Source organism: Phodopus roborovskii, unplaced genomic scaffold (assembly GCF_943737965.1).
Source record: "Phodopus roborovskii unplaced genomic scaffold, PHOROB, whole genome shotgun sequence".
NCBI lineage: Eukaryota > Metazoa > Chordata > Mammalia > Rodentia > Cricetidae > Phodopus > Phodopus roborovskii.
In genome coordinates, this window is record NW_026126447.1 from 32,812,301 (window position 1) to 32,838,398 (window position 26,098).

Genomic DNA, 26,098 nt, shown 5'->3' on the forward strand with positions numbered 1-26,098 from the left:
CCCGTGTGCTCCAATTCATGTTCAGCACTTTCTCTGGGCCAGTGCTGGGCTGTGTCAGAAATGTGGAGAGTAGAACACTGTATCTTAGTGCTTCTCACTTCTGTAGATGAGTGACAAGAGAACAAATACTTGCAAATCCTCACCAAGAGTGGCACAGTGGAGGATAAAGGGTAAGGCAAGCACCTATTTGTGTCTGGATGGGGCCATGGTGGGGAGGCGTGTAGAGAAGAGCCTGGCCGTACTGGGAAGCATTTCCAAGCCCCGTATAGTAAATGCATCCTAATAACTGCACGGAACCCGGCACTGTGTGACTCCTCCCCCAGCGCAGCCAATCAATTCTTTCTGTTCCCTCCATTTCCTCCTTTTTGCCCTCTCCTTCACTTCCACATTTCCTGTCTTAATTCTTCCTCTCCTCCTTCCCTTTCTTCTTTTTTTTTTATCCAACGTTTGCCAAATTTGTATAGTATAATGAAAATGTTGGGAGTTGGACTGTGCGTGTGTCTGTGTTTAAATGGACAAAGTTGTAGGTGCTTGTTATGTCTAGCTTGGTGCTGTTAGTGTGCACGCATGGTGGGGAGCCTAAAGCCAGCCGGCTGATCGTGCATGCCCCCATAGAGTCACCATGCCCTGTGATGAGAATGCTCAGTATCCACTCTCAGAGTTCTTCAGGCATATGCTGTATTGTTAATTGTGATGGCGCACATTTTATAAGGGATCTCCTGAACGTAGGTCTTACCAGCTAACTCAGATTTCATGCTTTGTAATCAGCTTCTCTCCTGGTGGCTCCATTCTCCACTGGTGGCTGCCAGTCTGCTCTCTCCTTTCTATGAGCCCTTTCAGATTCTGCATGTGAGGAGATTATGCAACAGTATATCAGTATGCACATGTTAGACGAATGGCACCATCTTGCTTTTTCTTACATCGTTGCTCCTCCTGTCCCAGCAAAGTAATACAGAAACCATCTAAGACTTGTGTAAAATTAGACTATTCTGTGACAAACTTTTGACCCAATCTTTGCTCAGTAATTGGAGTGGATTGGCTTAACAATGTGCTGCTATTGTTGAATACTGAGTTATATTGTGCTGTCATCCTGTGCCTGTCCCTAATTCTCTGTAGCTTATCAGAGCCCTTTGGTGCACATGTCGGGGATAAGCCACACATCACACAGCAGATCTGAACTCTGACCCCGAGTCTGCAGGAGCCTTACAGATCACCTTGTCTAGCTGTGTAGTGGTAGAATCCGTGTGCTACTGTTCTGTTGAGTGACCCTTGGCTTCTGCTAAAATGCTACAGAACAACAGAAACCTCTTTAAATAGTTCTGGTGTTGAACTGGGTACCCTACTCTAACACTGCTGCTGTGGTTTTAAAGAGATTCGCCTGGAAGCCTTCAGGTGATATGCTTTAGATAAAAGTGAATGCTGAACATTAAAGGCACACACCTTTAATCCCAGTGCTTGGGAAGCAGAGCAGGCAGATCGGAGTTTGAGGACAGCTTGGTCTAGATAGAGTGAGTTCTAGGACAGCCAGGGCTTCACAGAGAAACCCTTTCTCAAAACAAGGCAAAACAACAAAACTACAAAAAGCCATCCCACTGAAACAAGAGCAGCAGTAGATTTAAAGCTTCAGAAATATATTTAGGCAACCTCTGCAGAGCTCCTTATCCAAGGGTCTGTCAAGTTCAGGCTCTCGTCCATGGTAAGTGAGCCCAGAAGGGACTAGAGACACTTGCTGTCAAGAAACCAAAGGGACTACTGGCTTTTAACAGCTCTGATCTGAAGGTCTGTTTTGAATTAGAGGAGAAATTGAGTTCTTAGAGGAATATTTGGAAGAGGTGGGTATTTTTCCTTTGCCCTCCACACTTGGAAAAAGCTTTATATAGGAAAACATATCTTAGGACAGTTTAAAGGAACAAAGATCTTGAAGAAGGAAAAATGGAAAATTGCCCTGGGTATAATAAGAAAGTAAAAGTTAAGCTTTTAAAATAAGAAAAAAAAATACTATGAAGGACTCAAAGGTGTTCGTTTATAATATTAGCAGGAGGTATAAAACCCATAGGGTTGTGTGTTTGTAACTTCTCAAAGACGCAAGCTTGATTTTTGTCACATCTGTCACCTTGGAGTGTAAGCATATTTATTAAGATCCTTTGGATGTGTCTGAGTCATGGAACTCTGTAATGGTGTATTCCTTCTTCCCTCCACTCTCTGTGGAAGATTATAAAGCACCAGGACCGTAGTGTCACCCTGTTCACACCTGCAAGTGGGCAATCGAAAGAAACCCATGTGCCCTAGCTCGTTTGCCCACCCACCCTCGCGGGTGACGGCTGTGTGCATCGAGCTAGGCATGCCTTTCCTAAATGAGATTTCTCTGGGCATCCTTGACCAGATCCCTGAGATTTGCTTAGCAGGCTCCTCCCACCTGTCTTCTTTTGGTAACACTATTTTTCATTGATATGTAGTCGAATAATCAGTGTTTCATTATCCATGAATCTGATAACTTGGTTTAAAGAAAGTTTTAATATAATTATATTTTCCTAGTAATTACTAATCCTGTATACACACACACACATATATGTATCCTAATAAGTAGGAGACTGGTGACTTTTAAGTTAGAAAATGAAATCATTGGGTTGAAATTCCTGTCTTTTGGGGAACGACTGTGTCTAAGCAAGTTGAGGAAGAAATTTAATATTGTCACCAGTACAGGCTGAAGGACTGGCTGTTGGATTTGGACATGATCACTGCAAACAAATGTTCATAAATCAATCTCAGAATCTCTTTTTAATGTGCTGTGTGGTATCAGCTTGCACAGGATGAAGGAGGTCACGGTGGCAGCTTTGCGGTGGTCGAGTATAGCACTGCGGAGCATGCCGAAGAGGTTCAGCAAGTGGCAGATGGCATTACCGTCAAGGGGAGCCAAGTCCAACTGTCCTTCTGTGCCCCAGGAGCACCAGGGCGAAGCACTCTAGCAGCGCTCATAGCGGCTCAGCGCGTGGTGAGTGGCTCGCTGCTTACACAATCAAATACCCTCTTGACCTTCCCAGTCTGTCTACTGCTAGTGGTCATTCCCTGGGCTGTTGTTTCCATTACACTGAAGACATTTATGTTTTTAAAATAAGTGTATTTTTTTTTTAAAGCTGGCCAAATGGTGTCTATAAAACTAAGCCAGAAGTTAAGGTAGAAGTAGAACTTATGAAATTGTATTTGTCTTTAGGTGTGTGTGTGTGTGTGTGTGTGTGTGTGTGTGTATTTAGTGTGTATGTCTGTGTATATGTGTAAGTCCAAGGCTGATGTAAAGATTCTCTCTCAGTCAGAGGCTCTCACTGAATCTAGAGCATACCCATTCCAGCTAGCCTAGCTAGCCAGCTTGTCCTGAGGCTCCCTGTCTGCTTCTCGAGTTCTGGGATTACAGGCGCCCATCACATCTGCCCAGCTTTTACATGTGTTCAAGGGACCCAAACTTCAGCCTTCACCCTGCAGGAGCTTTACCTTCCAAACCACTATCTAGAGTAATTTTGGGGGGAATTTCATTCACTCAGCAAGTATTTGAGTTACTCTAAGTTTTGAGTGCTATGCTTTTCCCCCAGAAATTGTCATAATATTGGTCCCTACAGTGTGTGGCGACCACAGTCCAAGCTAAGGAAGAAGTCAGTCTCTTTTCTGCTCACTTGGCACTGAACTGTCAACCTCTTTCCTGTGATTTTTCTCTAGCCTAAGGGTCCCTTAGATAGGGGCTAGGCCTCCACAGTTCTCACCTCAGCTCAGCGCATATTTTGATGGTTTAGTGAAGGAAGGGATACTCTTTGGAAAGAATCGGGGACAAGCATCACGATGCAGATGGCATTTGAGTGTGACATTAAGGAACGGGTGAGGTACTGACATGTTGATGGGGGTGGAGGGTAGGATTGCCAAATAAAAACAGATTTTTCATGAGACATGCTCCTATTAAAATCATTATCTGAACTCCAAGTTGCACTGAACATCTGTGTTCTTCATTAAATCTGGTGACCCCGAGGAGGCAGGCTGAGCAGTTACTGTAGGCTGAGCCGGAGTCTGAGCTGGGTTAACTTTTTAGAGAGGATAAGTGTTCAGGTTGAACCGCCTGTGTAGAGAGGTATGGCCAAGTGGCAGGTTGATGCTAGCGTATGGCAAGGACAGAGGACTTAGGTTGAATTTAGAGCCAGAGAGTTCATAGGTAAATAAATGAGGGGGTGGTTGGTGACAGCCAAGCCACAGGAAAGCCAGTCTCATGTAGGTTAGAGATGAGCAGGGAGAGAAAAGCAGAGTCTAGAAAGAAGGTGGGCGTGGGAGGCAGCTGCTACCCTTTGACTTTACCTCTGGTCCTTTCTCTCTGTTTCCAGAGTTTGTTCACTATCCGTTTCCTTCCCTCTGCTTAACCAGTGTCTTTGCTCAGTTGGAATTGCTGAGTTTACAATTCTGAACGGATCCAGTCACTGATTCCTGAAGCCAGGACACTGTGTCATCATGGATATGAAATGGACAGCTGGGTGGCTCGGTGACCCTGCAGATGAGTGGCATATAGCTTTGCTGACTCCCATGAGTCTTCAACTTGTCCCACACCTGTTGTTTCCCGCTTCCTCCAATTTTCTAAGACCTGTACTTGTGGTGGCGCATGCCTTTAATCCCAGCACTCCGGAGGCAGATCTCTGAGTTCAAGGCCATCCCGCTCTATAGAGCGAGTTCCAGGACAGCCAGAGCTACTGAGAAACCCTGTCCCAAAAAAACACAAACAGGGAAAAAGCAACCTCTTTCGGTCACTCTTTCGGTCAGATGACCGTGGTTCCTATGAAGACCAGGTAGCTGTTAGGTCCAGCCATCCACCCTTCCCATCACCGCTTGCTTCCTTCTCACTGTAGCATGAACAAGCACACACTTAATGCCCAAGATGTACATGGTCAGAGATGTAAAGACTACCCCTCCCCTGTTCACAAGAAAGGCTATGCCTCTTCTTGGCCATGTTGGGCTTCTGACAGTTTCCAGCTGAGGGCTCTTGGTCCCCTGCTTTCTGCCTGGTTGTACTTGTTTAACAAATATCTTGTCTTTTTCTTGGATATCTTCCTTCACAACGACTGTCTCTTTACCAGGGCCCATTGTCACCAATTACTAATCTTCCGTTTCCCCTCAGCCCTAGTGCAGGATAGAGCCCATCTTCAAGTAAGCTGCTGTCATGAAGGGATTTCTCTGTGTATATAGGTGTTCATATGTGAGCATGTGTGTGGAGGTTAGATTGACAGCATCTGTCTTCCTCGATCCTCAGCCATTCTCCACCTTATTTTTGGAGACAGGGTCTCCCAGTGAAGCTGGGCTGCTTGGCCAGCAAGCCCTGTGGTACCCTGTGTTCTAAAATTTGAATTAAAACAAAACAAAACAAAAAAAGCAAGGAGGCGCTAAATTTTTTAAAGCGTTTCTGTAACAATTGAGATAAGGTGTGACTTGTGCTGAGTTAACTGATACCGTGTCTTATTTTGCTTTCATGATGAATACCATGACCAAAAGCAGACTTGGGGAGGGAAGGTTTCTTGGCTTACTGCTTACAGTCTGTCAGTGAGGGAAGTGGGGGGTGGGGGACAAGGCAGGAGCTGAGGCAGAAGCCATGAGGGGTGCTGCTCACTATGCCCTCCATGGCTTGCTCATCCTGTTCCCTTATACACACAGGGCCACCTGCCCAGAGGGCTGGGCCCTCCCACATAAACCACTAATCAAGAAAGCGCCTGCAGATTGCCTACAAGCCTATAAGGTGGAGGTGTCTTCTTACTTGAGCTGCTTTTTCTCAGAGGACTCCAGATTGTATGGAGCCGACAGAAAAACTAACACACAGATGGGAAATCACTGATGGATTTGTTTATGGAAGCCATCCTTCTAATTAAAATTCTTTAGTGTAGGAAAAATAATTGGTTTCATTATGACATTTTCTTATGTGTGTCATTGTGTTTTGATCATCGTCCACATCTGTTCATATCCCCCCATCATGGGTCCCCCACATAGTGTACACACACACACACACACACACACACACACACACACACACACCGCTTTCCTTTCTTCCATCCATCCATCCATCCATCCATCCATCCGTCCATGTATGTATGTTGTCTCATCTAGATGCCCCTTATGGAAGAAGACAGGCAGTGTTTTTCTTTTTTTTGTCCTTTTTCTCCTTTTTGCCCACATCAGTTCCTCCTCCCCTGGTCCTCCTCCTGTCTCATTTCTCATTTTTTCTATAACCCTAGTTGGTCACAGCCTTTCCCAGAGTCACTATTTGATTTAATAATATTTTTATTTGACACGCTTTTAGAGATGTTCTCAGAAGTGGTGGGCACTTCATTTTTTCTTTTCTTTTTTTTTTTAAACAATCCCTACTTAATTTTGGAACTGAGACAACACTGACCTCACTGTCACTGGATGGTTTTAGCACCTTCTCTCTTTCTCTATTTCAAGATCAATTTGTGTGATGTAAGTCCGTCTGCTCTCTGGGAAGCTGAGTGTCTCTGTGAGGCCAGGTGGGCCATCCATCAGAGGGAGCCATTGATTGCCTCTGAGCTCCATCTATGGGCATTTGGTTTATTCCTCCTCTTTCTCTGCTACATTTGACTTGTCACACCTTCCATCTAGTTTCTCAGCATCTGATTTGTACAGATTTATAGGCTCTTAGCGATGTAAGACGCCGTACACTTTCCTCTTCATTCTGTGTGATTGCAGTATGTTTTGTCTTCATCAGCCTTAGGAAAGTGTTCTAGTTTGTCTTTCTAAAATACCAACTTTTGCTTTTCTCACTGCGTCTAAATTTTCTTTTGCTTACTTCTGCCTTTATCTTTATAATTTCCTTATTTCTGCTTAGCATTTACTTCTTCCCTCTGTTTTTGTTGATAGGGGAGGTGGTAAGTTAATTTTTTTCTTTTTTTTTTTTTTTTTGCTATCTTTATTGCTGTCAATGCCTAACTCTTATTTTCCGAATGTTTTGTTTTTGTTTGCTTGTTTGTATTTTGTGCTGGGAATTGAACTCAGGGTCTTATATATGATAGGTACTCTGCCACTGAGTTACATCCCAAGCCCCTAGTTTTGTTTTTGGTTTTTTTTTTTTGTTTTTTTTTTTCTTATTTTATGGTAAGTATATGTATAGGCTTGTATGATAGTGTAGGAGGCCCAGTATTTGGGGAGGCTGAAGCAGGAGAATTGCCTTGAGTGCTAGGCCACCCTTGGCTACATAGTGAATTCCAGACAGGCCAGAGCTATGTAATAAGACTTCTTAAGAAAAATAATGAATAAATAATAAAGGGAAATATATTTACAGGTTTCCTTCTGACAAATACTGTATTCATATGTCATAAATCTTGAGGTGTGAATGTTTTGATTTTTATGATTTTTTTAAAAGATTATTTTACTTTATACATAGGAAGGTTTGGCTCTCAAATATGCCATTAGGGTGGGAATCAAACCCTGATCCTCTGGAAGGGCAGCTAGAGCTCTTAACCACTGAGCCATGTCTCCAGCCCTGTATTTGTTTGCTTTTTATGGTTTGTACACAAAGAATCTATTTAATTGTGACATTTTCATATGTTCTTATTTGCCCCCATGAGCCTCTACCTTTATATTGGTTTTTCTTCCTTCCCCAAATAGTTACCTTCTGAGGGGTGTGCCTGTGTGTGTGTGTGTGTGTGTCTGTGTGTGTGTGTGTCTGTGTGTGTGTGTGAGACTCTGTGTGTGACTGTGTATGTGTGACACTCTGTGTCTGTGACTCTGTGTGTCTCTGTGTATGTCTATGTGTGACTGCGTGTGTGTCTCTGTCTCTGTGTGTCTGTGTCTCTCTCTTTCTCTGTGTCCATATATTACTTTGTCCTCTCGTTTCTTTCCCCACTCTTTAGAACTTCCTCTCTCTCATAGTCCCCATTTTACTTTCATGCCAAATACACATTTTAAGTATACATACATATTTCAGTCTTAATTCTGAATGAGAGAAATATGGGCTATTTGTCTGAATCTGGCTTATTTTGCGTAACAAAGTCAGCTTGAGGTCTGTTTTCCTGAAAAAAATGTCATAATTTCATTCTTCTTTATAACTTAGTGAAGTTGCATTATGTGTATGTACCACATTCTCTGTACCCATCTGTCTGTTGGGTATCAAGGTTTATGTCATAACTTAGCTATTGTGACTAGAAGAGCCAACATGGCTTTGAACTATGTCTGTGGTATGTTGACATGGGGCCCTTCAGGCATACACCCAGAGTGGTAGGGCTGGGCATATGCTACTTCTACGTTTTTTAGGGTTTTGATGTCCTGGGTGGCTTCCCCAGTTCACCCCGCCCCCCAGCTGCGAATAAAGAAGGGTTTCCTTCTCATACAGCCTCACTAGCAATGACAGAAGTCTCAAATCAACTTTAATTTACATGTGATGGCCAAAGATACTGAGCAGTTCAAAGCCATTGGCTGTTTTTACTTTTTCCTTTGATAACTGTCTAGTCAAATCCTTTTGCCCATTTACTGCTTGGATAGTTTGAGTGTTTGGGGTGCGTGTGTGTGTTTTATGCATGTGTGCATAAAGTTTTTGTAGTTCTCTATAGATTCTAGATACCACTTGTTTAATGGGTTGTTAAAAACATCTCCCTGTTCTGTGGAATGTCCCACCATGCTATTGTTTATTGCCTTCGTCATGAAGAAGCCTTTGAACTCAGTGCAATCTCACTTGTGTATACTGGGAGTTCTTTCCTGTTAGTTCCTTTCCAGAAACTTCTTCCCTGTGCCTCTATTGTGTCTTCTCTCTTCTCCCCTAACACTTTCCTCTCCCCTAACACTTTCCAAGTTTCAGGTTATAGCTCCCTGTTTTTGAGTTTTTTTTTTTTTTTTTTTTTTTTTTTTTTTTTTTTTTGTGCTTAGAGATAAGGACATCATTCTTGTGCATGTGGATATCCAGTTTTCCCGGCACCACTGGTTGAGTGGGCTGTCTTTTTTTTTCAGTGCATGTTTTTGACGGGTTTCTTAAAGATTAAGTAGCCGCAGCTCCATGGGTTGGTTTCTGGATCTTGCCCTCTTGTTTTGTGTATCTGTTTACTGCCAGTGTTGCGGAGTTTTGGTTACTGAGCTGAGGTATCGGGCCACCTCCAGCATTGTGGTTCTGCTTAGGGTCACTTTAGTGTTCAACATCTTGTCTACTTCCCTTTGAATTTTACCGTGATTTCCCCCCACCTCTAATTCTGTGACAGATACCATCAGGATTTCAATGGGGGAGAGCACTGAGTCTGCAGGTTGCTTCTAGTATCATGGTCATTTTCACAAGATTAATCCTGTCACTCCGTGAACATGGAAGTTCTTTGGATCATCTAGTGTCTTCAGTTTCTTTCTCCGTTGTCCTAAAGTTTTGACTTTTTGGTTAGGTTTATTCATGGGTGCTTTAAAAGGTATTATGAAGAGCATTTATTTCCTAGCAAGTTTGTTACTGATCTATTAAAATTGTAAATGTATATATGTTGTATATCCTGCTACTTTGCTAAGAGCACTCATCAAATATAAAGTTCTCTGGTATTTGGAGGCTCCTAAAAAATAGGATTGCGCATGTGAACAAGAATATCTTGACTTCTTCCTTTCATATTTGAATCACTTTTGTTTCTTAAGGGAGATGCTTTTGGAGGTTTCCACATTTAGTGCAAGGGCTCCAGGTGTGTCACATGGCCTCTGTTATGTTGTGCCACATTCCTCCTGTTTCCCTAGTTTCTCCAGGACTCTTATCACTAGGATGTAGACCCATGACAAGGGGCCTTTTCTATATCAATTGAATAGTGATGCGATTTCTGTCCCTGGACATCTTTATGTGTGCTGTATTATTTGTGGATTTGCATATGTTGAGCCATCTTTGCATCCCGGGAGTGAAGCCACCTTGGTCCTGGTGCTATGATATTCTTAAACGTGTTCTTGAGTTTGGACTACAGAGCTTTTAATACATGTGTTCTTTAGGGAAACGAGTCTGGAATTCTCATTTTTGTTTTTCCCGCCCTTGTTCTTGGTATCGGGATAATGCTGACGTTGTAGGGGAGGTTTGTGAGTGCTCTTTCTCATTCTGTTTTATGGAACAGTGGGAGGACCACCTGTGTTAGCAGGCTTAGTGGGCTTCAGCAGTCAGTCAGTCCAGTCCTGGGCTTTGTTAGGAAACCTTATATTACTACTTTAACCTCACACTTTCATTATCTTTCTATGTTGCTCCTGTTGATTTCCCATTGATCACTGTCTAGAAATGTACACATTTTCTATTTACCAGGTTTTTAAATATATATAAAAGTTAAAAATATTCCAAGGCAGTAGTGGCATATGCCTTTAACCCTTTAACCCCAGCTCTTTAGGAGGCAGAGGCAGGTGGATCTCTGAGTTTGAGGCCAGCCTAATCTACAGAACAAATCCCAAGACAGCCAGCAGCCAGGGCTACACAGAGAAACCCTGTCTCAAAAAAAAAAAAAAAAAAAAAAAAAAAAAAAAAATCCTTAGTGATCCTCTACATTCAGTTGGACTCGGACTCACTGTGTTCTCCAAATTTTTACCTCTAACTTTATTAATTGGGATTTCCCCTCTTCTTAGTCATACTTACTTTTTCGAAGACCCTACTCTTTGCTACTTGATCTTCCTGAAGATTCTAAGCAGTGAACGTCATTCATTCATCTCTGCCTTGGTCATTATTCCTTGTGATCTACTGCTTTGGGATTTGCCTAGTTCTGTTTTTTTCTAAGACCTTGATGTACATGATCCTATCATCTGACTGAGGCACAGAACCCTATCTAATCTAGTCCTTGTTTTTAGTGTAAAGACTTCTATGTATATATTTTTTTGGCTGTAGCCAAAAGGCTCTGCTTTGTTATGTTCTTATTTAAATTTTTTTTCTAAAAACTTTTAAGTTTCTTCCCCATTTTTTTTTTTTTTTTTTTTTTTTTTGGTCTGATTGTTGATTGTTTTTTTTGTCATTGACTCCGCTCTGTTTATTCAAGATGTCCAGTCGCCAAGTATTGGTGTAGCATCTGTGTCATCTCTTACTATTGATTTCTAGCTTTATTTTACTATGACACAAAATCTAAGAAATTCTTTCAGTTTGTTTGTATTTGTTAAAAATGGCTTTGTGGTCCAGAATGTGGTCAGCTTTAGAGAACATTTCATGAACTGCTGAGAAGAAGCTCTTTAGCTGTTGACTAGACTATTCTATAGATCTGCTAAGCCCATCTGGTCTGTGGTGTAGCTTAACTAAGGTTTCTCCCTTGACTTTTCAGTTTGAATGACCTAGCTAAAGATGAGAGTGGGATATGAAATTCCACAGTTACTGCATCAGGACCTATCTGATCTTTTATGGAATTGGGAGCCCTAGCGTACGATGTATTTGCAGTTGACTCTGTGAATTGTTATTTTAGTGTGCAGTGGCCTCCTGTTTCTGTTCTTATTTTAGTTCCCAGTGACTTTATCAGGCATCAGAGTAACTATGCTGGCTCATCTTCCTCTTCTTTTTCTTCAGCTTTTGTCTCTAAGTCTGTTGGTGTCTTTGCCAAGGAGGTATGTTTCTTGGTGACAAGAGCTAGTTGGATCTTGTTTTGCATCAGTCAGCTAATCTGCATGTCTTTATGGTAAGTTGAGGCTGTTTACATTGAACGTTATTGTTGAGAGATGTTGTGTGATTGTTCTTTCTCCCTGTGAAAGTACAGTTTGCTAGTTTACTTATGCTGGGCATGAAGCATACTTCCTAACTGTTCATCCTTGTCAACCATGAGAGTTCAGGAGATGATATCTCTTCCTCTCTGCATATAGGATTCCTTTAAGTACCTACTGCAGTGACAGCTTGATGGTCACAAACCACCTTAGTTTGTGCTTGTCTTGGATTGTCCTTATTTCTCTGTCAGTTTTTAAAAGATGCCAATGCTGGTTGTTAGTCTTGACTTTGACAGATCTGTGAGTTCAGGTCATGGCATAGATTATTCCACACTTTCCTGCCAATCTCTGCTCTTCACAGTTGTTATTTGGAGTTGTCCCTTATCCAGGAACCGTGATATACTTGAGTTCAGCCCCCCATATTGGGATTGTACCCAGGCCCCCAGTGGAGCTCAGTTTTAAGCGGTAGATTCTCTCTTGGGTGGCATTTGATCTTAACTCCCTGAGCTGGGGAACTCCTCTTTATTCTCATTTGAAAAGTCACTATCTATCTCAGCACTACAGGTAGCAGGAATTTGAGGGTTGGGGGCATTGTGGACCTATCCTGTGGGTAGGACTGCCAGTATCTCTTCATTCAGGCCCTCTGTTGTACCTGTAAGATGAGGCTTCTGTTGTTCCTGGATCTGCTTTTTCTTCTCTGTATATTCCTTGTGCAATGCAGTCATGGTCTGCCTCTAGCCTGCTATGTTGCCACAGATTTTCAGAAGTTATTTTTTTGTTGGGGGGGGGTTTGTTTTATGGTTGCAAAACTTAATCTGTGCTCTGGAGGTAAGGCAATGATGTGAGCTTCGTGTCTTATGTGGCCGATTTCTAAGTGTGCCATGTGTGCTTGGAAATGGCCTGTGTGCTGCCCTTGAGGGATCTAAACTCTTATGCACACATGAGCACACATGCATAGGGATCTAGTTTGGTCTTACCACTAGTTATCCCTTCTTCACCTTTACTTTTTTCTCTTCATCTGTTAATGTCTTAGAGCAGAAAGGTTTTCTCTATAAGGGCCAGTCCTCCCATTCCTATGTATTCTGTAGTTTTTGCTCCAGACTTAGAGTGTGTTCTTAGATGGGTCTCTGTTGATAGTCGTTCTGATTGTTTTATCAGTATATGTGTCTTGGAAAGGGTTCCCTTCTGATGTTACCTGGTTCCTTCGGCTTCCTTTGGTTTGCAATTGCTATCCCTCCATCTCTGCCCTTTTCTGTGTGTCCTTTCATGTGTATGTCTTGTAACTACTATTTTTAAAGACTCATATATGAAAGTTATGTCTTTTTATTGGTGCATTTTAAACACCTGTTAGTGCATGTATTGCTTTTTTGTTCCCTTACACTTGAACTAAACCTTTTGCCTTCTTTTTCTTCATATTTATAACTGTTGGGTAGATGTGAACTTGCCTGCTATACATTTTATGTTTTAATTTCTTTTCTATTTTTGTTGTTTGTTTTGTTTTTCAAGACAGGGTCTCACTATCCCTGTCTGTCTGGAAACTCATTACATAGACCAGGCTGGCTTCACACTTGGAGAGATCCACCTGCCTCTGCTTCTGGATTGCTGGGATTAAAGGCATGGGTCGCCACTGCCTGGCAATTTTTTTTTTTTTTTTTTTAAAAACTTGTGTGTGTGTGTGTGTATAGGTGTTTTGTCTGCTGTACGTCTGTGCATCACATGTGTGCAGTGCTTATGAAGGCCGGAAGAGGGCATCAGGTCCCCTGGAATTTCGGGCTTTTGTGCACTGCCATGTGGGTGCTAGGGCTCGAACCCGGGTCCTCTGGGAGAGCAGCCAGTGCTCTTAACATAGTCCTCCATCTTCCCCATATGTTTTAAGAGAGCTCAGGTGGTAAGAGAGCAATGTCACTCTTAATGCCTTCGTGGGCAGTAGAGGTCAGAGGTCAACTTTTCTCCTTCCAGCTTGCCTCAAAGGCAGTCTTTACTGTTGCTGCCACCGTGCTGTGTATTCTAGGCGAGGTGGCCTGTGTGTTCTGGCCAATTCTCCTATCTCTACCACCCGTCTATACCAGGCCGAATTCAGCTTTTTATGTGGGATCTGGGGTCCGAACTCAGGTCTTCAGGGTTTTGTGAAGTGATTTTAATAGGCGAGTAATCCTCCCAGGCTGCATTTCCTACTTGGGGGTGTCCCTAACTCATCAACACCTTTTCCTTAGTCTTTCCACTTAACTCATTCACCACCATTCTTTTCGTCCTTCCTACCCTACTCACCATGATAATTACATCCAATTCTCCCCTTTCAAATTATCCTGAATACTTTTCTGTGCCATGGGCCTGGTTATTAGACAGTTACCATAGTTCGCTTCAACTCCCACATGTAACACAGCGCTCTTGCATTTATTTGCCCGTTTTCTCAGGGCAGGGTTTCCTCCCAGGGAGTTTTGAATTTGGGAAAATTCATGGGGTAGAAAACTTTTCAGAACTCGGGCAGCTGGGCACAGTTTTCTTCCTTCTCAAGCAGTAGCCTGCCTGTAAAAGTCTGTCTTCGGAGGCTTTTCCCACAACACATTGGAAATACTAACTCCTTGTCCCCTAGTCTGGGGAAGACGTTGGTTGTAGCGGGCTCTCCTCGCTCCTTAGGAGGCATGTTCTCACCGGAAGCTTTTAATAGCCTTGTTTTCTTTTTGATTTTTTTCTTTGGTGTTTATACATTTTTATGACAGAGCTATGAGTGGATGTGTGATTTCTTCAGTGGCATGTCTGGGATACCAGGTGGTTGATTGTTGTTTCTGTGCTCTTTAATAATGCACATTTCTCAACCATTGTTTTCCAAAGTTGCCTCTCAGCTCTTACTCTTCTGCAGGGGCTCCTGTTGAACATGCTCTGGTCCTTGGCCTGTGTCCCTGTCACCCTCACTTTGCTCTTGCGAATTTTGTTTGCATTTTCTGACTCTTCAGCCTGATCTTTTTGGTCACCAATTTTGTTTTGAATCGTATACGTCTTACTCGCTAACTCTCCTGTTAAAGCACAGATATGACCAAGAGGAGCGCTCTGTGGGCTTCTGAAACTTTTGTGTATAGGATAGGAATATCCACGCCAGTTTATGGACTTGCTTTTGGCAGTTTGGGACCTAATCCACGTGATGCATTTGGAGCAATACTATTTATAGTAAGCAGGGGTTGGTTTTCTCTTCATAGCTTTTTTCTTTCTTCATGCCAGCATTTCTCCTGGACCTTTATAACTAAATGTCTTTGCTCATGTTACCTGTAAAAAAAAAAAAAAAAAAAAAAAAAAACAAACAAAAACCACTGCTCTTTTACGGGTACTTATCTTTACTGGGACATCCGTCCTGTTGGCGTTCTTAGTTTCTTGTCTGTTGCCTCTCCTTTCTCTCACTGCACAGATAGTCCAGCCTGTTGCCTTTGTTTGAGCAGCTCTAGTCTCCAGATGTCGAATTATTGTTCTCTTTGAATACATTTTTCGGGGGGGGGGCCAGCTTCCTTGTGTGCCAGTGTTTATAGGTTATTGAAAGGGATGGAGTACAGCTCAATGGTTGAGTGTTGTGCTGCTCAAAAGCCCTGGGGTAAGTCCCCGTACACACACACCCCATGTATACACATGCATAACACATAAACACACCACACACATACACACACCAACACATACCACACATGCACACACACACACACCCCATGCGCGCGCGCACACACACACACACCATGCATACATATACACACGCGCACACACCCTCCATAAGAATTTGATAGGGAAAGGGATGATGGGAAGACTAGAGGGAAGGAAAGCCTGGTCTTTAGTAGGATTTAGGGTAGACAAGTGGGGAGAACTCTGGCCTGCTGTCCGATGGGCTTTCCCTACTACACTGGTCACACTGCCTCGAGTGCCTGTCTCTGCATCTTGCATCCAGGCCTGTGTTTTCTAGGCTTTATTTTCCTCAGTTGTGATACCTCACTGTAGTTGTGGGCACAAGAAGCTGAGAAGGCTGGTAGATGGAAAGGAGGCGGCCAGTGACCAGTGTCCTGCCCGGACCGACGCTATCTGGTCTGCCCTCTTCCATGTGCACACACCACCTGCCGCTAACCCTTTGGTTCTTTGGCCCAGGCCACTCTCTTTCGTATAGCTTCTGCTGCCGCCAAAGTCCTCTGGGAACTCTCTTGTGGACCCAGGCTTTCTTGCTCACTGCACATGTCTGCCTGCACACCTTTCCCGACAGGGCTTCTTGGCAGCCCTATGCCTGCTTCCTGAGTCCGTATTTCTTTCCCTCTTAGTTTTATAGAATCAGTGTTAGGAGAGGAACCTAATTGTCCTTGTCAATTCTTTTTTTTTTTTTTTTTGTAGTTAGTTCATCCTTCCTTTTCCTCCCTCTCTTCTTCCCTCCCTCCTTGTCTTCCTCCCTCCCTTTCTTCTCCCCCTTTCTTTCGATACTCATTGTTCCTATAATGAATTCCACATATATGGCTTTCTTTTGCATATGTATGCATGGTACTCATGTGTCTTACATGCGTTCACATATGTGTGAAGGTATACCTGCTCATGTGTGGAAACCTGAGGTTACTGTCTGGTGTCTTCCCTGATCACTCTCTGCCTTAGTATGGAGGCATGATCTCACACTTGAACCCAGAGCTCAGCCATTCGGCTAGTCTGGCTAGCCAGGTTGCTTTACCTCCCCTGTGCTAGAACAGGCAGGCAGCACGCTCACCTGGCTTTTACTATTACATTAGTTCATTATTCGTTCATTCATTCATCGAGACAGAGAGTCTGTGTTTGTTCGTATGGGGGTTTGTGCATGCCACTGTATGTTATAGGTTAGAGGACCATTTTGGTGAGCTAGTTCTGGCTACCACGTGGGTCTTAGGGACCAAACTCAGGTTATCAGTCATGGCTACAAGCGCCATTATTTGCTAAGCCACCTCTCTGGCCCCACCCAGCTTTTGTCCTACAGGTTCTAGGGGTTCTGCACTCCAGTCCCTCTCTCATGGGTGTGGCATGCACTTTACTACTGAGCATCTTCTCACCTGTCAGGATATTTTTTTAAAACGAAAAACTAAGTCATGTTTTTAGGTAGCTATGCAGCTTGGTTCATCTTTGTTTCACACTAGAGAGTTAAGTGAAGGAAATAAACTTTCAGAAAAAGAAAATTGTGTTTGAAATTCAGCTTGCACTCTCTTGCTTTGGAACAACAGACTAATAAGGCTTCCTGTAGTGCGGGAGTACTGACATTGTGTCAGCAAGTCGCTGCTTTGCTAGGAAACTCATATCTCCTTGTCGGTGTTTGGTTTGTGTTTTTTAAGTCAGACTTGTTCTATTAAACTGTTAGTTCATTTGAAGCCTGCTGGCATTGGACAGGTGTTAGATGAGGACCCTGCGTCCTGTGTGTGATAGGATATGTAACATTGTAGTTGAGAGCCGTGGGAGAAAGCTCACCAGAAGTTCACGATACAAAGCAAGTATGTTTGTCAGAAAGCAAGTCTTAGATTCCTTCCTAGGCAGGGGGAGCCCTTTGGGGCTTTTGTCTTTTCTTTCTTTCTTTCTTTTTTTTTTTTTTTTCCACTAATGCTCCTTCTGATGTGTGTTTCTGCCACGATGAAGATGAACAGCAGTCAAAAGGGACTACTGCCAGAGCCAAACCCGGTCCAGATTATGAAAAGTTTGAACAACCCTGCCATGTTGCAAGTCCTTCTGCAACCCCAGCTGTGCGGACGAGCAGCTAAACCAGGTGAGCGCCACACATCCTGCTTGAGAGCAGATGTCGGCATGAAATCGCTCGTGCTGCACTATACACAAAATGTAAGACGTGCACTACAGGTAAAGGCGCACTCAGGCTTGTTTGTCTCTCTTCTGAGAACTAGTTATGATCGTGAACTGGTTGTCTGAGATGGTATTACGTCTCGGCTGTTTCATAGGTACAGTCTACTTTTGTGCTTCCATTTTCTGTACCATTAGCAAATGTTAAGATACTCAACCCTCAGTTAAGCCTTGCTGCGATGAACATCTAAACCTGGTAATAATGGCACGCCTCTACTCACTCCATTGTCTGGATGAACCAGAGAGCATGGAGCATTTCTCTGTAATCATTTTAGCGGGCTTACCTTGTAGAATATGCTGATTTGTTTTTTTTTGCGTTCATCTTTCTCTGTTGTAAAGAACAGAGTAGTTTCCCTTTGAACCAGATGACAGACTCATTGTCCTCTAATTACCCAGATCTGTATATTGTCACTGAATTTTGACTGTCAAACTGTTCGGTATTCTTTTCCTGCTATTTCCTCTGAAACAAACAACTCTGTGTACACAGGATTTCTATGTTAGCATTATGAGGAAATGCTGAGGTCTAGAGTAAATATATTTGGTGTAAGCATACTCAGCTTTTGTTTATTCCAGTTCATTCCCAACTGACCCGATGCCGGCTCCCACACTGAGCAACACAGACCTACAGATTAAGGGCACAGCCTCTGTGTGACTGTCCCATTTAAGTCCCTGGCTACAAGTTAAAGGTTCTCTAGGCTACCTGAACTTCTGACCGATGAGCTATACAAATTTGGGAGTTGCCAAGACCCTTCAGTTTGGTAATTTTCTTGAATGTCTTGTAAAATTCTGGACAATTTCATATTTATGATTATAATTTCACTAGAAAGAACCTAGAAGGAATAGGCAAATGAAGGCACTTGGTATACTGGCTCTTCTGCAGCCAGGCCCTGACACTCTCCAGCATGTTATTGGTGTGGGATTTTGGTTTTTTTTAATTGTTGACAATTTCATCTGTGTATATAAAGTATTCTGATTGCCCTTTGCTTCCGTTAGACACCCACCCCCATCACAAACAATTCCATCTATACCATCCTTTTCTTACACGCATGATTTTTGGTCTTGCTTTATGATCCATTTAGTTTAATCGGGGCACCCATGAGACCATTGGATTGAGACTTTATCCATCGGAGCCTGGTGGGGTAACCAGTGGCTACAGAGCTTAAGCCAACAAATCTCCTTCCTGAATTGATCAGTAGCAAACAGTCCATCTGATGGGCTCAGAGGCCCTCCCTACCCTCTCTACCCCTATCTTCTATCCACGCCTGACTGTTAGTGGTTAATCTTGTGCCGACCCAGTGCAGGCATCTACAGCTGCTTTGAGATTAATTGTAATGACCGTGTCTTAGCCAGGAGATGACATGTCACAGCCCTATTCTGTCTTCTGGCTGTTACATTCTTTCTCCTCTTTTCCTCACAGTGTTCCCTGAGCTTTAGGTGGATGGTATAAATATCTTGTTTAGGGCTGAGCTCTGGTCAGTTACTTATTCTCTACACCTTGTGGGGCCATGAGTCTCTGCATGGCACTCACCACCATTCACTTGAAGGGGAGGTTTCTCTAATGAAGGTTGAGAGCAGCGCTTTCCTGTGGCTACAAGCATAAGTACCTAGGGGGTAGCTTGACACTGTCAGTTTGCTAAAACAAAACAAAACAATACTCAGTTCCCATTCTAGGGGGGCTCGTTTTTGACCAGGTGTATAGAATCAGGCATGGATTCCTTCCCATGGATCAAGTCTTGGATCCAGTCAGACCTTTTGGTTGCTACTGTGGCACAAGGCATGTCTTGCCTGCCAGGTTGGTCTTGTAGCTCACATCTGGGTAAGACTATTGATTCCTTCTCTCCCCCAGCAGCCTGCATGGCTCTTTTCAGAACTGTGAAAACCAGCAGCAGGGCAAAGCTGCAGCTCAGTTCTAGCTTGGCTTTCTTTATGTCCTGCATCCAGGATATGTGGTATATACAGTTTTCATTCCATTGTTGGGATAAACACAGTGACCAAAAGCAACTTGGGGAGGAAAGGTTTGATAGGTCCCACTCATCATTGAGGGAAGTCAAGGTGGGAACTCAAGCAGCAGCAGAGGTAGGGACCACGGAGGAGTGAGGGCAGGCAGGGACCATGGAGGAGCACAGGCAAGGGCCACGGAAGAACATGGGCAGGGACCACAGAGGGACCACAGAGGAGCACGGGCAGGGGCCACGGAGGGACCATGGAGGACCATGGGCGGCGGCCATGGAGGGACCACAGAGGAGCACGGGCAGGGGCCACAGAGGGACCACAGAGGAGCACAGGCAGGAACCACAGAGGAGCACAGGCAGGGGCCACAGAGGGACCACGCTGGAGCACAGGCAGGGGCTCCTCCCACAGGCAGGGGCCATAGAGGAGCGTGGGTAGGGGTCACAGAGGGACCATAGAGGAGCGCGGGCAGGGGCCACGGAGGGGCAGGGGCCACGGAGGGACCACGTTGGAGCGTGGTAGGGGCTATGGAGGGACCACGGAGAAGCACAGGCAGGGACCATGGAGGAGCGCGGGCAGGGGCCGCGGAGGAGCGCGGGCAGGGGCCACGGAGGGACGTGCTTACTGGTTTGCTCACCTTCTCAGCTCACTTCTTCACATAATTCGGTACCACCTGCCCAGAGATGGCGCTGCCCACATTAGGTTGGGCCCTCCCACATCAATCATTGATCAAGAAAAAGTCCTACGGGCTTTCGAATAGGACAGTCTAATGGAAACACTTTCTCATTTGAGAGTCTCTCCCACATGATTCCAATTTGTGTCAGGTTGACAAAAAAAAAAAAAAAAATTCCTAACCAGCACAGGGAGGTACCTCAGCCTTGGCATTCAAGATTTTTAATTAATCACTCAATAGCTTCGGGGAGCATCTTTTTCCAGCCATACAGGGACTTTTTAGGAATTGGAACTTTCATGGCAGTTTTCACTGTATGGGAAATGCACGCACATACACACCCCATTGCATTACCTCTAGATTGTCTGTTTGTCCTAAATCATGGTGTTCTCAGACACAGCCTCCTTCCTCTTGGTTATTGATTGCACAGTGCAGTAGTCCTTTGTTCAGTTACCACGGCATTTCCCCACGATTGCTCTAGTGTTTAAAGACACATGCTGTGCTAACAGGCCCACACCTTTGATAACTCTGCCCAGGATTATTTCTCTGTCCCTTCATCCACACTAGCTATCTCCACTCCACTTTTCTGTTTGGATTGGTTTGCGATCATTAGGAAGGTGGTTTGGTTTCACTTTTTAGGTTCGATTTGACTTTTTAACTTAAAAATTATTTTTATAGGGGATGAGTATGTGTACATAAACCCAGATCCCTGGAGCTGGAGTTACAGGCAGCTGTGAACCACCTGATGTGGGTGCTGGGAATCAAACTCTGGTCCTCTGCAACAGCTGTCTTCCACCACCAAGCCATCTCTCCAGTCCCAGGAGTATGCTTAAAAAAAAAAAAAAAAAAGTTTACGTTTACAGTTAACTGTTTCTGGTTTAAGATGCTTTACTATTTATACACAGATGGAGACATTTTTCTTGTGCCTGGCTTTGTCTTTGTTTGGGCTGGCTGGGGAAGAAGATGAAATCTCCACTTCAGTGGGCACAGGCCAAGCTAGAGGATACATGCCAGTTGTACTTTCACATTTCCTTGGGCAGTGGGTGGGTAGTGGGGGAGTGATCCAAGTCTGCACTGCACAGCTGAACTGCATCCCCAGACCTCTTTCGCAGACCCCGTGAACATTTAGGTCCTTTCCAAACTGAGGTAAAGTTGCAATGAGGACTTGTTCTTATTTACACGTAGACTTTTATGACCTTGGGTAAATGACTGGTTGTAGGTTTGAGCCACGAGGCAGGTGTACATTTAAGTTATAGACGGCAGTTTGCTCAGCGCCCGGACTCACTGTTGTGTATGGTACTTTTTAATTTGAGCCTTTCTGTAGAGTGGTTAGGTACATGGTAACTTGGTGTGCTGCTGTTCTTGTTCTTGGATACGGACTCTCACTACCTATTGGGAATACAGGCATGACTTAGTGTGTGTTCTGTTGCATGCACAGTATGAAAAGCTATTGTCAGGACCTTTTCTGAACACTTGTTTTTTTTTTTTTTTTTTTTTTTGTTTTGTTTTTTTTTTTTGTGATTGTGTGTGTGTGTTAAATGAAATTAATCTTGTTTTCTATTTTATGATTCTTTTTTCTCTGTATGTTATCTATTCTGAAAATATCTCTTCTGAGATGTATGTGGTATTTGAACTCAGAATTAAGAGTGTAGCTACCCTTTATTCCTCATATTTCTATGTATAGTTTGTTTCTTTGGAAACAGAGTCTCACTGTGTGTTTCTGGCTGGGCTGGAACTTGCTGGGTAGACAGGACTGGCCTCAAATTCTCAGATCTGCCTGGCTCTGCCTCTGAGTGCTAGAATTCAAGACATGCGTCACTCTGCCCTATTATGTGTAATTAGGTTGCATCTTTTTAGTTTTTATGACGTAAGACTTTCTGCACATATAATCTTCTGTAAAGGATTTTTCATAAGGTTCTCACAGATGATGGTTGCATCTTGACCCTTGCCCTACCTTCTGACAAAATTCTCCTAAATACCCCCTGAGAAGAAATTAGAGACTGGAGAAATGGCTTGGTGATTAAGAGCCTTCGTTTTTGCTGAGGGCCAGGCTTTGGTTCCCAACACCCACATGGTGGTAAACTCTGTTCCAGGGAATCCTACTCTTCTGACCTCCTTGGGCATCAGGTACTCACATGGCACATATACGTATGTGTAGGCAAAACACTCCTACACATGGATAAAGGCCCTGAGCCATATTACCAAGGCCTTGGTTAGTAGCATGCTGTGCTGAGTGCTAGAAACGGGCAAGCCTGTGTTTGGTGCTTGACACTTAAAAAGTGCTGGGCTTCTAAAGCATCTTCCAGGATTGAATCTCGAAGAACAAAGCGGTCACTCTTAGTCAGTAGATGACGAAACTTCCTGTGCAGATTAAAGGTTGTGAAAGGAATGCTTTGGCAGCATGCTGTGTTTTTAATTTAAGTCACGTGCTCACGGTTTTCCTTGGACTGACTCTCATCTTCTCAAAGCAGTTCTCGGAGTCCCACCCAGCTTGTCTCATCTGCTGAGTCCGTCCCTCTCCGCGCTGTTACACTTCAGTAAAGCACAACAGGTTTGTACACAGCTTCAGGAACTGACACACTGAAGATTCCCAGTGAATACTTCACCTCCCCCAACCCCAAGACAGGATCTTATGTAGCCCAGGATGACGGTGAGCTCCTAATTCTCCTGACTCTCTTTCCCAAGGACCAAGATTACAAATGTGCCAGGCGTTGTCAAGAAGTCAACTAAGCATTGTTCCTGCCTGCCCTCCATCCTTTGTGGTACCAGGGATTGTGCTAGAGTTTATTGATGCTGCCAAGTGCTTTATGACTGACATCCCTAGCTTTTATTTTAACTTTGTATTTTGACATAGTCTTACTGTAGTTGCCGAGGCCGGCCTTTTAACTCATACTGTAGACAGGTGGATCTTGAGTTTGTCATCATCCTATATCGGCCTCCCGAGTAGCTGGAATTATAGGCCTGGGCAGCTGAACCTGGCAGAGAACATCCTTTAATAAGGATAGCTCCATAGGATCACAAGATGAGTATGTGTAACCTAGTTCTGATGAAAACAGCAAACAGGTAAACTTATCAATTCCCACTTATAGAGTATTAAGAACAGATGCTTATTTTGTGGTAATTTTTGCTAGATAATAAATGAGTAGTTTTTTTTTTCCCTCTGTGTATGTGTGGTGGGTTAGGGAAGATAGGCGGAATGTATGCCATGGATATGGCAGTAGAGGACAGCTTTGGGTGTCAGTCCTTTCCATCTATTATTTGAGGCTGGGAATCCGCTGTTTGCTGCAGCATACTCCAGGCTAGCAGACTCAGGTTTCTGGGGGTTCTCCCTTTTCCACCTTCCATCTTCCCATAGGAATGCTGGGATCACAGGCTGGGGTTTTTGGTTTTTTTTTCCATGGGTTTGTGGGATTTGAACTCTGGTCTTCATGCTTGCATAGCAAACACTTAACCCATTGAATTATCTCCCAGTCCTAAAGCAGTAGTTTTAAAACAAAACATTTTATACAGTCTTAAAACAAACTTTGAAAGAAATGAGCAATAACCCCTAACCTTTAAATTTTACTGTATTATAAAATAGTTCATGTTTGTGAGAGCAAAGAATAAGTTCTCTTATGTTTTCATACAAGTGTTTTAAATACGCACTTAGACATAACTATTTGTTAATTTTAAGAATGTATTTAAAGATACACAGACCTATGCACAAATCAGTTATGTTATCACTCCTATAGAAATGTGTGGTGCTAAAGATAGCCGTTTTGTTAATTTTGAGACAGGGTCTTGCTAAGTAGCCTAGGCAGGCGTCCAATTCAGAGTCCACCTGCTTCCACCTCCCAGGCACTGGGATCAAAGGTGTGTGCCACCACTCCAGGCTATAGAGCCAGCTTTCTAAAGGGAGAGAAGGGAGGAAATGAGCCCCACCCACACCCACTGCAGTTGCAGTTACTCTGCTGCTGCTATAGAGTAATACCACTTGGGCACAAGGGTTTGTTTTGGCTTACGGGTTCAAAGGGATAGAGCCTGCCTGTCGTGGAATGCGTGGCACCGGTGGTCAGAGGAGGACGGTGGCAGGAACAGGAAGCTGGCAGCTCATATTCCATCGAGATACAGGAAGCAGAGAACAGGAAGTGGAGTGAGGCTATAAACTCTCCAGTCTCGACTCTAGGGACTTCCTCCAGCACTGGGCCACCTTCTAACAGTTCCAAACCATGCCACCAATTAAGGAACATTTCTTATTCGCCACACCGTCTTTATTTCCTACATCTTTGCCATCATTCAGGGCTCCTGTACATCGCAGTGCCTTCTTGAAACTGCTTGGTCACCTCTTGTGTATTGGGTAATTATTACGTGAGGTTGAAAGTAGATAATTTGTATTAAGTGTTTTTTTTTTTTTCAAGACAGTTTCTCTGTGAAGCCTTGGCTACTCACTCTGTAGATCAGGCTGGCCTCGAACTCAGACCAACCTGCCTCTGCCTCTGCCTCCTGAATGCTGGGATAAAGAGTGTGTGCCACCACACCTGGCTAAAATGTGGTTTCTTTTTTCTTTTTCAAACTAACTTGAGAATTGAACTTTAAGGTGAGTTGATTGTCCAACTAATAGTTCTTGCAGATGTAACTAACTTCCTGTCGCATTCACTCCGCAGAGCTCGGTTGTGGGTAGTGCAGCACCCTTACTCCTTCAGAATCTTTCTCACCTACCTTTGCTACAGCAGCAGTTGAAGTTTGATAACGCCCACACTAATAATGTAAGTGTTTCAACCCTTCCATAGACTCAGCCCACGGTGGGGGGAGGTGGGGGTGAAATTTCACACGCACATCATCTTTACTGGGCTCTGTCTGTTTCTTTCCTGCCATGGGAAACCGTCTCCCATCGCCCCTTCTTTTGTAGAAGCCTGGCTTGCTGGGAGAGCCTCCCACCATGGTGCTGCAGCCCGCACTGGCAATAGGGCCTCCGCTTCCACTGAAAACGGACCTGGGACACCATGGAGAAGCACACAAAAGTAAAGACCCTATTTGCCAAGAAGTCCTGATGTAGTCAGCTTTGAGACTTGAAGATAGCTTACCTATATTCCCTCTTTTATTTATGTGACGATTAAATTTAAATCTTGGTCATTTAAAATCTCAAGAGCCCCGCTGCCTTGTCTGATATGTTGTTAATGGCTCGCCTCCATGCCAGGATGAGACGGCCCCTGCTGGAAGGGCTTTAATATTTCATGCAGGTTCACAGCAGCGCCAGGTGAGGACACAGCTTCCATTTGACGCCGACAGGCTGCCCACCGGGCTCACAGCATAGGCCGCAGGTCTTCGCTTCAATTGCTCCGAATAAGGAGGCCCAGCCCTTAGAAAAGGGATAGCTAGAGTTTGCAAATTTAAGGCCCCTTGACTTGAGCCAGTTTTAAATTATGTCTTCAAATTATTACTTGAAAGAAAACTGGTATATGTGCTCTGGGCATGAGACGGGCCGAACACTTTTTAGAAAGCTATAAATATACTAGGGTTTCTTATTTTATTGTAATTCAGAAAAGTACTTCCAGTTAGAAGCTTGAGTGAAGGGTTAGATGTGAGCATGTAGAGGGAAAACACCACCAATGGTAACTCACGTTCCATAAACATAAGTAACACATTTAGTCTCTCACACATACAGTTGGCTAATCACGTGACCAAATATCTTGGTCGATTCTGACGATTGAAATTGACCAGGCAATGATTAAATTGCCAAGAAGTTCCTTTGTATGATTGACTAAGGGCTATGAAAATGTCCATTCCTCATGTTCATGTTAAGTAATACACACAGTCTGCTGTTCCCCTGTGCTGTCCTAAGAACCCTGCAGATTCATTATCTAAACAAATATATTCCAAAAGATAGAGGAGCTAAAGCAAGTACTCAACCAGCTAACAAAACTGTTTGGTGAATCTATAAAATGGAAATTTAGTCATCAAAATTAAGTGTTTAATTTTTTTTTTTTTTGAGACAGGTTCTCATTATTTTGCTCAGCTGGTGTTGATCTTATAAATTCATGTGATCTTGCC

General features: G+C 43.7%; 1 protein-coding gene across 2 annotated transcripts in view; it reads left to right on the forward strand.

Moving 5' to 3' along the window:
- Raver2 (ribonucleoprotein, PTB binding 2) overlaps window positions 1–26,098 on the forward strand; it is a 73,754-nt gene that overhangs the window by 32,259 nt on the left and 15,397 nt on the right. Inside the window, exons 4-8 of one of the 2 annotated variants that reach the window (XM_051188235.1) lie at window positions 2,801–2,992; window positions 17,233–17,359; window positions 22,537–22,619; window positions 24,712–24,813; window positions 24,957–25,068. In XM_051188235.1, the coding sequence (XP_051044192.1) occupies window positions 2,801–2,992; window positions 17,233–17,359; window positions 22,537–22,619; window positions 24,712–24,813; window positions 24,957–25,068 (616 nt within the window). The remainder of the gene's footprint in view (window positions 1–2,800; window positions 2,993–17,232; window positions 17,360–22,536; window positions 22,620–24,711; window positions 24,814–24,956; window positions 25,069–26,098) is intronic. The other variant, XM_051188236.1, reaches the window with a different exon arrangement.